Source organism: Rhinolophus sinicus, chromosome 14 (assembly GCF_057876585.1).
Source record: "Rhinolophus sinicus isolate RSI-liver-muscle chromosome 14, RSI-T2T, whole genome shotgun sequence".
NCBI lineage: Eukaryota > Metazoa > Chordata > Mammalia > Chiroptera > Rhinolophidae > Rhinolophus > Rhinolophus sinicus.
The window spans coordinates 78,121,963-78,137,314 of NC_142514.1; the positions used below are offsets into that span (position 1 = coordinate 78,121,963).

At 35.4% G+C, this 15,352-nt stretch overlaps 1 protein-coding gene across 1 annotated transcript in view; it reads left to right on the top strand.

Annotated features, from left to right (window-relative positions):
• Positions 1-15,352, top strand: part of LOC109453332 (nuclear pore complex protein Nup153-like) — a 103,083-nt gene that overhangs the window by 21,803 nt on the left and 65,928 nt on the right. Inside the window, exons 6-11 of the mRNA XM_088789798.1 lie at positions 1,330-1,449; positions 1,543-1,587; positions 1,688-1,741; positions 3,749-3,892; positions 6,801-6,850; positions 7,132-7,261. Coding sequence (XP_088645924.1) covers positions 1,330-1,449; positions 1,543-1,587; positions 1,688-1,741; positions 3,749-3,892; positions 6,801-6,850; positions 7,132-7,261 — 543 coding nt within the window. The remainder of the gene's footprint in view (positions 1-1,329; positions 1,450-1,542; positions 1,588-1,687; positions 1,742-3,748; positions 3,893-6,800; positions 6,851-7,131; positions 7,262-15,352) is intronic.

Below are 15,352 nucleotides of genomic sequence, written 5' to 3' on the forward strand. Positions count from 1 at the left end.
TAGTTCAACATGTTAGTGGAAGATAAGATCATGCAAGTCCTTGATTCATCAGTTCGTCTCAAGTAAAGATCCTATTCCTGCTACTTCCTCCTTTATTTTGTTACCAAATTCTTTACTTTTTAATTCTGAGTTCTGAGATGCCATATGAATAATTCTCAACACTGGCTTCCAGATGTTTATCATTGACATTTGGGATGAATCTATGCTTTTTCTTTCTTTCCCACGCGTTAGAGTGGGAAGGTATATTAAATGTTCCCATCTCATTTCCGTTTTATGGATTAGTGAGGTAAGGCCCTGAGAGGTCCGTGGCCATTACAATGCAGTGACAGTGCACACTGTCACATATTCCTAGAAGGTATTGATATTGCCTCGTGTTAGCCAAAGCCTCTGGTCTGAACAGCAATCCTAAAGGGGCATCAAATTCTTAATAAGACTTATGTAGAATATTGCAACTACCCTGAAAATATAATGAATGTTTGGTACAGATAGAGAAACATTATTTAAAGTAGTTATTATGGTTCAATTTTAGATGTTATCAGCTAGTTATAGAAACTGGGTTGTAATTTGATTATCGTACTGTGTCTTTTTGATAGTGAGCGTTCCCAAACTACTTTGACTTGTGGAACTCACTTGATTATTGAAATGTTGTAATGCATTCTTGAGAAAAAGAAGTGTTTCTATTGCAATTTGTAAACATTGTTTGTGTATTACATGGTACTTGTCTGTTCTTTACAAGGTTGTATCTTTAGCTCCAATTTTAAGAAATCTAAAAAGCCGTCTATTAAGAAAGAGTCTGTGTATTTAAAATTTTTTTCCTATTAAAATTTTTGATGCAAGTCTGCTTAAAATTTTTAATTTCCATTGCAGTAAAGTCTACAGTCTCTTTGTTTAGTTATCTTGGAATTTACTGTAATTCAATACTACTTCATACCTTGAATAACAATATTTTAATACCTCTCTCCTTAATCCAGTGTTCTTTGATTTAAATGTCAGGGATAAACAGATGAAGGTAATGCTAGAATGGTCTACCAGTTATCTCAAATTCTCCCATTTAACATACTCTTAGCTGACACATCTGTAGAGTGGTGCATGCTGTCTTCTCACGTTTTTCTGATTATAAAAGTGATGACTCAGCTAGACAGGTGGATTGTCAATAAACACATAAAGAAAAAAGGTTGAATATATGATTAATGACACCACCCAGACATAAGTTGCTCATAACACATTAATCCTGTTTCACTTAGGGCATCCATTCTGTTTAGTAAATATTTTCCTCATCTGAAACTGTGCTTATCAGTTCCAACAGATAATGCAAGGTTTACTTTTTAGGCACCAGTAGCAATACAGATGAAACCTAAGCAACTCAATGCACAATCCTATGGTGTGACTAGTTCGACAGCTCGGCGAATTTTATCGCAATTTTTAGAGGAGAAGTCAAGCCCAGTAGCGGTAAATTTTTACATTCACAATTAAATGCAACGGTGTTCTAAAATTTGTGTTTAGTGAAGAATCTTAGCTTTGTTATCATTTCAAAATTAACAGGATGCAAAAAGAATTCCACATGCTGCTGTTGCTCCACTGAATTCTGTAAGTCATTTTTAATCTTTTTATATGATTTATTTGTATATTTTGGTTATGAAAATCCTATTTTCACCGTTTGCCATCTATTCCAATATTTTGTTTTCAGCCTCTTGATAGGAGTGGGATAGTTACCACCACAGATTATTGGGCCAAAAGGCAAAAGGGAAGACTTCTTTAGCATTTATTTATGTAAATTTTGTGGACTTCTTTGTTGTTTATTTTCAAGTCAGCCAATAACCAAACTGAATTTAGTTGAGAGTCATTAGGGAACATGTATGAAAAATAACATTTTTTTCCTTGACATTTTTCCTCTTGTGAGCATCTTACTTAGCATATTGCTGTATACGTAGTAGATGCTCATGCAGCATTTTTGGATATTTGGCACTCCCATCTTCAGCATCTCGGCAGTCTTTACGAGTAACTGTCACCTTTGGATACATAGAGAGGAGTGAACAGAGCTTGAAGTGTTTAGTCACCAGAAGTTCAGTGAACTGACGTGTTCACTGAAAGAAGTTATCTTTGTAAACTTTCCTCATTTACAAACATCTATCAATGTGCTGAATGTAATATAATTACAAATGGGCAAATCTCCATCAGTCAGCCAAAATACTGTTCCAAAAAAGCAGAGCTAATAAAAATAGGATATAGATTATATCTTGCTAACCCTTTTAAGGGTATTCTATTTCGTTAAAACAAGCTTTAGTGGTTATTGTAGGAAAAATAAAATGCTCACTAGCCAGGGTTAAAAAGATGTGAATTCTTTTAGTTATTTTTGTGACTGGTTAAGTGTCTTTCTTGGGAAGCAGATCAACAGACCCTTACTTGTGGAAGCATTTATTTCAACACCAATTTTCCCCAAGAAGTAATTGTTTAAAATTATCACAAATCTCTGAATTAATTTGGGGACCTTATTCAAGATATGACAAATTATATTGATTTTTACCAAATTTTTAATGCATAGGAAAAAGTTAAAATTTACTTTGTCTTAGGATAGTGTTGCTTCTCAATTTTCAGAATGACCTAGACCTTTGCAACCTGGGAAGAGGGAATCAATCCATTATTAGTGGCTGTAATGGGATAAAACAGCCCATTAGCTGCTTTTCTCAGACTCCTATTTTACATCAGATTTCTTTAAAAGAAGTAAATTTTTTAAATGGTGCCAGAGTAGATGTTCTCATGAATAAAAATTTTCTGAATGTTTGCGTACAGTACCTAAAAAACTTTATTAATGGGTGTTAGGAAGTATAAGGGCCAAAACATAATATTAAAGCTCATGGTTCACACATGTTATTAGAAGAGTCTGCAAAACAGACTGTGTCACCGAGTTGTAGGATCACACTTGTGGTGAGACTGAGGGAAAAGCCAGTAACCCTCAGAGTCTTTGCCCTGAAACCAGGGCTGTTCACAGCTGCAGCTGAGTGAACGGCCTGTATTCCTAGTATTACAGTCTGTGGACAGAGGAGAAGCTCTTGGCTTCAGACACGTTAAACCCACAGGATTTTAATGATTCCGTGTAGCAAGAGACTTTTGACAAAACCCTTGTGAACCTAGATAATAAAGCCAGTTCATGCCAAGCTTTGGAATTCTCGACACTACTTTACTAATGAGATTTCAATTGTAAGGATTTTGGTTTGGTTTCTAAATCACAGTAGAGGAACATTAAATTGGAGAGCGATCTGCTCACATTTTAAGCCATTAAAATATTTTCCTAGCTAGTGTAAAGCTACCCTATTTGCAGCTGCAGAAATTCTAGACAGTAATTTGGAGGAAAATGTTGCAAAATCGATTTCAGTTTACGTACTTAGTTTCCATATTTGAAATTCATTTTGTAAAAGATTAGATATGTTGAATGGTTTTGAGTATAGTTCTCATTTTGTGTGTGTACTAGTGTGTCAAAGTCATTAAGTCTGGAATAAAATAGTCTATGAAAACCATTTTGGAATTATCTGTATATGTATGTATACACACACACACACAGACACACACAAACACCTGTGTTCTGGTTCTATCAGCTCTCTTAGTACGTATTTCTTTGCATTCCCTGAGTGTTTCTATAGGAAGTACTCATAGTCTCTAGGTTACATTTTCTATTGTCAAATAATTTTTAGCTGAGCACCACTCACATATATGTGAACATACAAATTGGTTTTTGATTTCTTTTTACTATAAGGTGGACTCTCATTATCCTCCTGTTCAGAGACTCATGACCCCAAAGCCAGTCTTCATACATCGAGTTATTTATTTTAAACCGTCTCTGACCCCAACTGGTGAATTCAAGAAGACTAATCAAAGAATAGATAAAAACCTCAGTGTGAGTATGTGTTTATTTTCACTTGTCTTCGAGTATCGATGAAAATGAACAAGAATAAATCATGTAAAACACAAGCACTGTACCATCGCAGTCTACCAAGTAGACAATGCGTCCACTTTGTGAATTAGTGATGTTTATGAATTGGTATGGGTTTGTAATGGCTGGCACCTTAATCAAATCCCAAATTACAGTTCACTAGTGAGCACTAGTATGTACTCATGGTTTAGACTAAATAATTTTTCTAGGTTTGTTTTATGTATGTACTTTGTTTGCATTGTTGGACTACTGCGAATAAATTTCAGATATCACATCTTTCATCTCTGAATGCTTTGGCATTCATTTTCTAAGTCATTTCTTCAGTATTATCACACGTAAGAAACTAATGCCAGTGCCTTCCTGATATTATCTAATATCTCGCCCATGTTCAGGTGGTGTTCATAGCTGTGTTTTTGAACCCTAATCTAAGCAAGTTTTACATGTTACTTTCAGATTTGCCTTTCTAGACCTGTAAACTTCCATCTCACCACATTGTTTTTAGTTTTAAATCACCTCTTTATTGGGATATAAATCAGATTGAACAACATTTACCTATTTAAAGTGTATGGTTCTGTGGTTTTAGTGTATTCACAGAGTTGTTCAGCCATCACCACAGTCAGTTTTAGAACATTTCCATCTCCATTTTCCCGACCCCCCAGAAGCCTATACCCGTTAATAGTGATCCTTCACTCATATCTCTCCAGGCCTAGGCAACCACTGACCTGTCTCTGTAGATGTGCTTGTTCTGGACATTTCATATAAATGGATTCTTAAAATATGGGGTTCTTTGTGACAGGCTTATTTCACTTAGCATACTGATTTCAAGGTTCATCCATGTCATAGCAAGTATGTGAACTTCATTCCTTTTTATGGCTGAATAATATTAATTTGGATGTGCCAGATTTTGCTCATCCATTCATGAGGAGATAGACATTTGTGTTATTTTCACTAATGAATAATCCTCCTATGTTTCTTTCTGCACAATTTGTTTTTGTTACTGTTGGTGGTGGTGTTTCGGTGAACATACGTTTTCATTTCTCTTGGGATCTGAACCTAGGAGTGGAATTCCTACACTCATTGGTTTTTATTTTCAGGTGTACAAGACAACATAATGATGAGACATTTATACCCCTCACAAAGTGATAACAGCCCTCCAAGTCTGCTACCCCTCTGCATGTGTCGTGTATAACTGTTGCAATACCATTTTGAAGAGATCAGGCCAATTTTCTTATACAATGTCCCATCATTATCTGGGTTTGTCTGTTGTCTTGTGTCATTTAACTAAAGTGTTTTTGTTTTATTTGCATAGCATCTTACTATTTGTGCCTTTAGTTGTATATATTATAGTTAATCTGTTTGGTCTTCGTAACAAACCCATTTCTTGAAATGTTTCAAAGTAAAGTTGAAAGAGTCTGATGTGTACCCATTACTCTTTTATCTCAAATCACCCATCAGGATTACAATTTTGTCATATTTGCTTCATCAATATTCAAATAGTATTTTGAACTTAATTTTGGACCTACAGAGTTGCAAGACAAATTTGAAGAGGTCCACATTATACTACATTTGCTTTATCTTTTTCTGCATGTTTTCTATGAACAAGGAAATCCTTACATAAGTAATGAACAATTATCAAAGCTGGAAAGTTAACATTGGTACCATACTATTCTGTAATCTACAGTTTTTATTTAGATGTTGCCAGTGATGCAACATCAAAGAACCTAAGATCATATTTTAGTCTGTAACAGTTCCTTAGAGTTTTTGTGTGTTGTGTGGGTTTATTTTTTTATTTTGATATTTTACAACATACATACTTCTGAAGAATACAAGTTAGGGTGTAGCTAGTCCTGCAATTTGGGGATGGCTGATGTTCCTCCTGATTAGATTCCAGTTGTGTACTTTTGGTAGTAATACCCCAGAATGGATGCTGAGCTCTTCTCAGTGTATCATGTAGGAGGCACATGCTGCCAGTTCATTCTATTCCTGGCAGTGTGATCATTACCAAAGGTGGTGTTGGTGGGATTTGTCCACTGTGAAGTGACTATTTTACCTTTTATTATTAGTAACTTTTTTGTGGGGAGATGACTTTGAGCACATAAATGTCCTTTTCACCAATTTGTGTTAGCATTATTGAGGCTATTTGCCTAAATCTATTATTCGTTTATTGTCAAAGGGTGATTCCCTAATTCCATGTTCCTTCTACGTTAGTTGGCTTTTTATGATAGGTACATTTACTTTTCGCTCTTTATGTGTTTATTTTTAATGTCAAAATGAATTTTTACATCAATAGGTTAAATCCTTCATTAACATTACTTGTTTTGATGCTCATATTGTCCCATATGGTCTTCGGCCTGGCTTCAGTGTCCTTTTGATGTTCTTCTGTTTTTTTTTTTTGTTTTTGTTTTTTTAACCATTTAGTTGCTTTTTGATATTATAAAGTAATCCAGGCTCATCTTGTAAATTCCTGGCCCTGACCCTGTTATCATCACTTATTTCTCCAAGGAAACCTGATTCATTTTTGTGGAAGGTCTCCTTAGTTTCAGAGAATTATTTCTAAAGGAATATCATTATGAAGATGCTTGTGCATTGAATAGGCCATAAGAAGAGATAAGTAAAGCTCATTTTGTGCTTGGTAGTGTATTATGTTTGTATACTACCATTTCATTTAAAGCAGAGTTGTGCTCGGTGACATTTTATGTGTATGCAAGTACATTTTTACTTTTGTGTACCATTCAGGAGGCAGGGTATAAGTTGCCAATTCTAGGCATGAAATTTCTGATTCCAAATTGGAAACTCACAGATAGAAGGATGGTGTTACAAAAATGAGAACAAATAAGCAAGCATTTAAACATGCTGTGTTCATTTTTTCTAGACTGGATATGAAAAAGCAATGACACCAGGACAAAAGACAGAACAAGATAGGTAATGTCATCTTTATGCTATAGCTAAACATCTCATTTAATTTGTAAGGTCTATATTTGATTCACATAAACCTTTGTGAAGATTAAGTAAGGTTGAAAAATAGAACTTTTTACACAAAGAAATCTATCAGCTTTTAAAATCACATTCACCTGTATCTTTATTTCTTGTTAGTAGTTCTCTAATTGTTAGGTAACCAGTTAGTTCACAAATTATGGAGCAGAGTAATATACCAGTTGCCTTAATTTCCTTTCTTTCTTTCTTGCTCTTTTTTTTCTTTTTGCCTGGTGGTTTTCATTCCCAAATTTCAGTATGTCTGCGGCCAATGGTTTGTCTCCTGGAGTAGGTCATGAAGGTGGCAAGATGACAGGGGAGAGAACAGGCTTTGTGGCAACTAAACCTCCAGAGGAGGAGGTAGGTTATGTAGTTAATACTCTTGATGTCTATTAAAGGCCTTGGTGCGCTGTGGTGGGGAGGGGAGGTGTGGAGGGGTGGGCTTTGGGGTGACCCAGCACAAGACTAACCTGCCACTGAAACAGTCCTTTCAAACAACGTGTTTGTGCCTGTGTGTTGTATGTGTATGTTTTAAATTACCAGGCTTTTAAATTTTAAATCATGTTCACTGTGACAAAACAGTAAAACTAACCAACCACTTATAATTTCATTAATATTATAAAAAAGCTGTAATTCTTCCAAAACAGAATTGCAAGTGAAGTTATTTGACCCTCGGAATATTATAATAAGGTTAGATTTAGCCAATTTGTGAACCGTTTATAAGTAGATTAGTATTATATGTGTTTATTTCACTTGCCTTTTTCTTCATATTACTTATTAAACGTATCAGTATCGTGAAAGATAACTCTGGGTTATTGAACTTTACTGTTACATATTTATCCAGTAGGAAGATTTCCCACACTCCGTTCTGCAGGGTCCATTTGGGTCCATTCCTAGTACATGGTGAGGGGAATGTCCATGCATGTCTCCCTGGGCACAAGTGCCATGTGTTCTGTAGGCTCTTTATCTAGGAATGGGGATGGATTATAGGGGATCATACACACCTTCAGATGTATCATGTGTTGCCTCATTGCTCTTCCTGGTAGTTTTACAGTTTATCACCTCCATATGACCGTGGGTGGTCTGCTCTTTCTGTATCCTTACCAGTCTGATTTTGTTTATTTTAATTTTTTTGCCAATGTGATGTCAGCGAAGTGGCATGCCGTTGGAGTTTCATTTTGCATTTTGTTGTTTATTATGAGAGGAACATTTTTCTGTGAGTTTCTTCACCATTTGGGGTGCTCTTTCTTCATCCATTTTCTTTCTCATAGGTTATTTGGTGACTGAAAGAGAGTCCTTTATTTGTTCTGAACATAAAAGTTTGATAAGGATACAGACCAACTGAATTGGTTAATTTAACCTTTCTTTCTATAGCTGGCTGTGTTTGTTTTCTGGCCACTTTGAGTTGAATGCAGGTCTCCTTTCAATCTTTTTATAACTGCATTTCAGCTCAGCTGAGTCATTTAAGCTTTGGTTGTTTCTTAATGCTTTCATTTGTCATTTGTTTCTAATTAAATTTTGTTTGTGACTTTCTCATTGATCACTGCGTTTTTTAGGAGTATGTTTTTCACCTGTAAATAGGAGAACTGGTAGCAGTTTATGATAAAGGTAAATTCAAATTTTGATTGAAATTGTGGCATGTATTAGTATTGATTTTCTTTATGTCTATTGGTATTTTGCTTTGGTGATTTTCTAGAGTGGGAGTCCTTTGTTTTTCAGTGTTTCTTTATCTCCTCTTCTCCTATTTAGCACTTCTGTCGTTGGGATTGTGTGACTCACCAGAATCAAGACTGGTTTGGCAATTTGGACTTTCTGCCATATGGCCTGTCTGGTGATACTTATGTTGGAGTTCTCAGCTCGGTTACTGGTCTTGAGAGTCTATTTTTTCCTTAGTTTCTGCTTGTTGCTGGGCTGGAGTGTTGCAAAGTGAGGAAATGTATCAGTGCATTGTAACGTCTTGAAAGAAAAGTCTTGAATGCCACTGATTATTCCATGTATAATATTTTCAAGTTTTCTTAGCAAATCACTTTCCTTTTGTAATTAAAGCTCTTTATGTAGACATATTTACATGTAAGAAATAAGTTATTTGTCTTACCTTGTTTATATGAGGAAATTAGTAGTGATTAATATAGCATGAGCTTGTTCCTTAGTGGAGTTTTTATATTTCTCTGTAAAATTTTTGGCCCTACATTTTCAAAGTCTATCTCTGTTTGAGAAAAACGTCAGCTTGTTTTAGTGTTTGCCTGATGACAGATTTGTAATTTTTGCCTATTTCTCTTCAGTTTCAAATCTGAAAGATACAATTCCTAAGATCTTTAGCTGAATCTCAAGCTAATACCTAGAGCCATTTCTCAGATTTTAGCCATTTTGCAGATTTGTGTTTAGTCTGATTTTTCTGTAATGTGACATTTTGAGGGTGGTGGTAGTTAAACGTTAGTTTATTTTGCTCTTATTACATTGTATACTAGCTGTTAGCTTTATAATAGCTGTGAGCTTTATGACCATCTAACCCCTTAGATCTCTTTATTACCTCCTCTGTTATCTAGATCCCCTCCCTCCCTCTGTACGGATTGAGTGTTAGTAATTTAACATTGTCTGTTTGCATCTACTGTGCTACCAATCTTGTTTTTATAATGAAAAAGTTCATTGATAGAGAATAGGTTAAGTGGTATACGGTAAGACTGAGTTTGTGGAGATTTAACTAGTTGATATTATCAGGTCAGGTACTGTCCTGCCACTTAGTGACGTGAGTGAACTGGGTTAAAGTAACTCTGTGTACGTCAACTTCCTTCTCTTTAAAATAGAGTGATGAATACTAGTTATATTTACCTTGTGTCTGTAGGATGTCTGCTATTTATTAGCTATATGATACTAGGCCATATATCTCTGTGCCTCTTCATGCTCAGCAATAGTGTGAAATAACTCATGTGAGATAATCCATGTAAAGGTATTATAAACTGAACATATAGTAAGTCCCATTTTTGATGGTGGTTGTGTTCTACTTGAGGTGTCTGTAACAATCCGATTATACATCTTGACTTTCTTTTTCCCGTATTGGTGAACCAGGTCAAAATTTTGGTGACTAGGAATCATATTTAGAATTGGTTCAATGTCAATATATAATGAAGCCGTATTTCCAAGCTTGAGGAGTTGGTGTGAGCAACAGGTTACTCAGCTAATGTGTCCAGGTGTTATAAGGATGTAAGTGGAGGAAAATGAGACTGGAAGTTGGAGATGGGGAGAAACATCCTTACAGAAATACCTTTGTTTTTCTCTCCACCCTCCACCAGATTTGCTTATAAGTTTCACACAGAAGAAATGTTGGCAAAAGTGTGCAATTGACACACATATTCCCAGCACTAGATTCTAATATTTTGTTTTATTTGCTTTACCTAGCAAATAACTATCCTATTATGTTTTGGGTGCATTGCAAACTAAGTTTAAGGTGTGAATATACTTCATCCACAATTAATTCCTTATGCATTGCTTGAACTAGAGTTAAACGTCTGTTGTTTTATAGTTTAGCAAGAATTTACATGTAGTGAAATGCAAAATTCTTAGGTTTATCATCGAATGAATTTGACAGGTATTTACACATATGTGACTCAAAGCCTACTGAGTGTGGAACATTTTCAGTCCTGTGGAAAATTCACTTATCGTCCCTGCCAGTCAATACTCATTGCCTTCTGCCCCAGGGCAATCAATGTTCTCATTTTCCTACCGACTATTGGGTTTGTTTGTTCTAAATGTCATATCAGTACAGCTACTCAGTGTGTACTGTTTTCTGCCTGACTCTTATGAAAAGCTGCCGTGAACATTCTTGTATCTGTTTGTAGATATATGTTTATTTCTCTAGGGTAAATACCTATAAGTGGAGGTGCAAGTAATAGTTTAAAGTCCCAGCAACAGTGTGTGAACCTTTCCATCACTCTACATCCTTACTAGTAGTTGGTTGTCTTCTTTTAAATTGTAGCCATTCTGCTTTGTGTATGCTGCTGTGTCATTGTAATTTTACTGTGCATTTCCCTCATGACTAGTAATGTGTTCTTGTTTATGTGCTTCTTGGCCACGTGCCTGTCTTCCTTTGTGAGGTCTCTCTTCAGAACTTTTTCCCTTTAAAAACTTCTTGGGTTCTTTTTATTATATAGTTATTGGAGCTGTTTATAAATTCTGGACACAAGTACTTTGTCTGATACAGGCCTTATAAATATTTTTTTCTCCGTCTAATTTGCCTTTCATTTTCTTATCAGCTGTTGTTCTACGTTTTATGACGTCTGAATTTTATGTATTTTACTCACTATTTTTACTGTTCTTTGTGTTCTAAGAAACTTTTGCCCCTTCCCAGGCTGCAAAGAAATTCTCCTGTACTAGTGTTTTTTCTTTTTTTTTTTCTGATTTACTTTTTGATTTCATGTGTGATCTGTGTATTATTGTGATCCCTGTTTAATCATGACTTTAATGTTTGAGAACGCATTGAGACTATTTTTAAAGCCCAGTGTATGGTGTGCTTGGTATGAATTCAGAGAAAGTATATTCTGTAGTAGTTGTGTATAGTGGCCTCTAGATTTCAGATCGATGACTGATAGTATTTCTTACATCTTCTTTGTTCTTGCTGAATGCTTTGTTCTAGTGCATAGAGTTTGGTTAGTGTTTCAAAATTCTTGAGAGATAGGGGTTAAATTGTCAACTTTTGATTTGGTGAATTTGTATTTTCCCCTTAATTATTTCAAGTTTTGCTTCACATATTTTGAGGTCCTCATGACTGCATGCACATAACATGTATGGTGGACTTTCAATGATGTGCCCCTGTTCATATTACAAACTGTGTTTTTTAGAAAAACCTTTTGAAATAAGTTTTTGTCCTAAAATCTGCTTTGTCTACTAATCATATAAGCTGCCATTCTTTTATTAGAACAAGAGTCCTTTTGCTTACAAATTGTGTTTTCTATCTTCTCTATACATTTACTTTCAACCTGTGTCTTTCTATTTAAACTAAGTCTTTTGTAGACAGCATATAGTTGAGTGTTCCCTATTTATCTTTCTGCCTTTTAATTGGAATGTTTATAATTAATGCAATTATTGACATGTTTGGATAAAAGCCTCCATGTTTGAATTGTTGTAGTTACTTGTTTACTTCTTACATGTGTGTCTTCATGTTACTTTGCGGTTCTTTTTGTGATTACGATATATTTCCTTAACTCTTTTACATTCTACTTTGTGTTAATATTATGCCACTTCCTGTACAACTTTAAGAATCTTGCATCTTTATTTTTTGATTTACTAGCCTTTTCCCTTGGTATTTTATGCTTACGTGTTATTTTTATTACACTTAAACAGATAGGCTATAAATCAACAGCATATAATTTTTTCTTCCAGTAATACGTATTTTAAAGAAATTCAGAGAAAAACAATGTGTGATTTTGTTTCTGTTGTTATGTCTCCTCACGTATTCTTTAATTTTTCTGGAAATGTGTCTCTATTTGGTCTCATTTCCCTTCAGCCTGAAGACATCGTAGAGCAAGTTTTATGGAAACAGATTCTCTTAGTTTTCTTTTATCTGTAGATGTCTTTATTTTTCCTTTTTGGGGGGAGGCTGACTTTACTGAGGTGTGGTTTATGTATAATAAACTGCGTCCAGTAGAAGTTATTCAGACTGTTTTAGTAGCCGTGAACTTACCTGAACTCAAACCCTGTCTGCTCTGTGGTGGGCAGCAGCCGATACTCTTTAGTCTGAGTTGGCTGCTTGCTGTGCGTCCATCTTACAGTCATGTAGTTTACAGGTCTGCCGGGGATTTGGACACTTACATGCAGATGCGGGGCTCCCCTCCTGTGGCTCTTCAGTTGTGCATCTCCTGTTATGTCCTAGCCTCTGTGGTCACTTAGTGTGTCCTCTGATTTTCACCCTACACATTTGCTATTTTCTTTCTTAATTTCAAGTGTTCAGTCGCCCCAAATAACTGAGAGAATGAAACTCAGTGTTTTTTCTCCTTCCACTCTCGTCTCGCCTCCAGTTTCTGCTTGCTTTTGTGTGCTTGTTAATGTTTTCAGATTGTTATTTTTAATATTTAGGCCAGAGATTCTAATTATTATTTCAGAGAAATGGGCTGGTTCCAGCACTCTAGCAATAGCAGAAGCAGAACTTCTTTTGTTTGTAGTTAATCTGGGTCATGTGAGACTTGGGGTGGACTTTGCTATATTGGGTGACACACCAAAGCAGTTCACTAAACTCATGAGAAATGATGTTTATTAACTGCTTGATCTATAAGCCATGACCACATATAAATGTGCATTTCATGTTAATACCACTACTGTGAATATTACTTTTTCCCTCATTTTCACCGATTAGGAGATTGGTACTTAGGGCAGTTAGGTTCACAGTCACATGGCAGCTGGTGGCACAGCTGGAAGTCAAATCTTGTTTCGTTTTTTTGATTCAAGAGCTTGTGCTGTCAGCACTGCACGGTGCTGCCTTGACGTATTATAAATTTACCTCAAATTATATAAATTCTACCTGAAAAAATGTGGAGATAAAAGAATAACTGAAAAGATGAACTATATCATTATAAAACATACTGTGTTCTAGGAAATGGAATGACCAGTGTTACCGAGAATCACTCCCATGACCGGGTCTTCACAGCCTTCCTTCAATTTTCGTTGCTCTGTGTTGACTTCTTGTCCATCTTAGAAAAAATGAAATTAAACACATTTTTTTTAACTGTGGGAATGGAAAAGCTCTATATAGTGAGTTGTCTAAAACAGATATGACACTTCAAGGTTCACTTTTCTCTTGACAGATTGGATTTACAGTTAGTGTACCTGTTGCAAAAACAGCAAAACTTTCTGGTTCTAGTAGTGTTTCAGAACCAGTTACAAGTGTTGCAAGTAAGTGAAAAATTCTCATAATCTTTACATAAAATTATTTGCATATATTAGATTATTATTTCTATTTCTAGAACTTTTTGGCATTTTCTACAAACGCCTTCATTTGAATGGAATGAACTCAGAAAAGCAAACAGTAGCCTATATCGACATTTTGCCAATGCATTTTAGTAATTAACCTCAGAGATAATTAGCTCCCTAATGTCAGTGTTACAGGTTGGTTGTGAGGGGGTAGTGAAAACAGCAGATTCACCATTGTCTTTGTTTAGTCAAAATAAGGTGACAGTGTATTATTAAAATGAAATCTCATTCCCCGTAGTGGTATTACTGTGCATTACATGTTTTTGTTTCGTATGTAGCTGTTTCAAAAAACACTGCAGTGCCAGCTCTGTCGTCTGCAGAGACTGATCGTTATCATACACTCTCCAAGCACACTGCCACCAGCTCCAAAAAGCCAGCATTTAACTTGGCAGCTTTTGGAAATGTTTCCCTGGTAAGTATTAATTGGAGTTGATTCAGTCACATTGGAGTTGATTCAATCACTTTGGTTTATTGCTGATGATTTACCATTGTGTTTCTGTGCAGTCAATTGGGAAAGTTTCGAACCTTAAAACAAATCAGCTTGGAGATTCTTCTTTCTATTCTGAGAAAACAAAGTATGGTGGGGCAGTTACAGTTGTCAGACAGCCTAAAGTACGAAACACACCATATCAGGTTGGTTTGAATAGGACTGATAACCTTTTATTTAAAAATAGTTGTTAAGTAACTGTTGGCACTCAAATAGAATTTTGTTTTAGTTATTCTCAGGTGAAATGCTATAAGTGGGTATTGCAAACATTCTTTTCGTTTAGGGACTATATGAACCTGAATTTAGATCTCAGTAAACATCTTATACATTAGGTTTGTGTGTGTTTAGGGTGTGTGAAGATTAATACCTTTCTTAAACAAACAATTGAGACATAAATTACATGTAGTAAAATTTACCCTCATTGGAGTATTTGAATTTGAGATAGTTTTGTATGTGGTATGAGGCATGGACCCAAGTTTGTTTAACATATAAATGTTTAATTTCTCTACTACCGCTTGTTGACAAGACTGTACTTTGTATTGAATTGCCTTTGCACCTTTAAAACATTCATGGCGGTATTTTGGCTCTCTTTCTGGACTTCCTATTCCTTTCCATTCATCTATGTATTGATCCTTTTGCTGACACTGAACTGTCTTGATTACTACAGCTTTACAGTAAATCTTGAATTCAGGTCTTGTGAGTCCTCAACTTTGTTCTTGTTCAAGGTTGTTCTGGGTGTCCCAGTTCCTTTTCTTTTTCATAATTTGAGAATCACACTATCAGTTTTCTACAAAGTCTATGGGGATTTTGGTTGGGTTTGCATTGAGTGTAAAGACCAGTTTGGGAGAATAATCCTAACAAAATTGAATTTTCCAATCCATATAGTCAATATGTCGCTCCATTTATTTAGGTCTTTTTAAATTTCTGCCAGTGTTTTATAACTGTCATCACACAGGTCTTGCACATGTTTGGTTAGTTTTATACCTATGAATAGACTTTTTAAT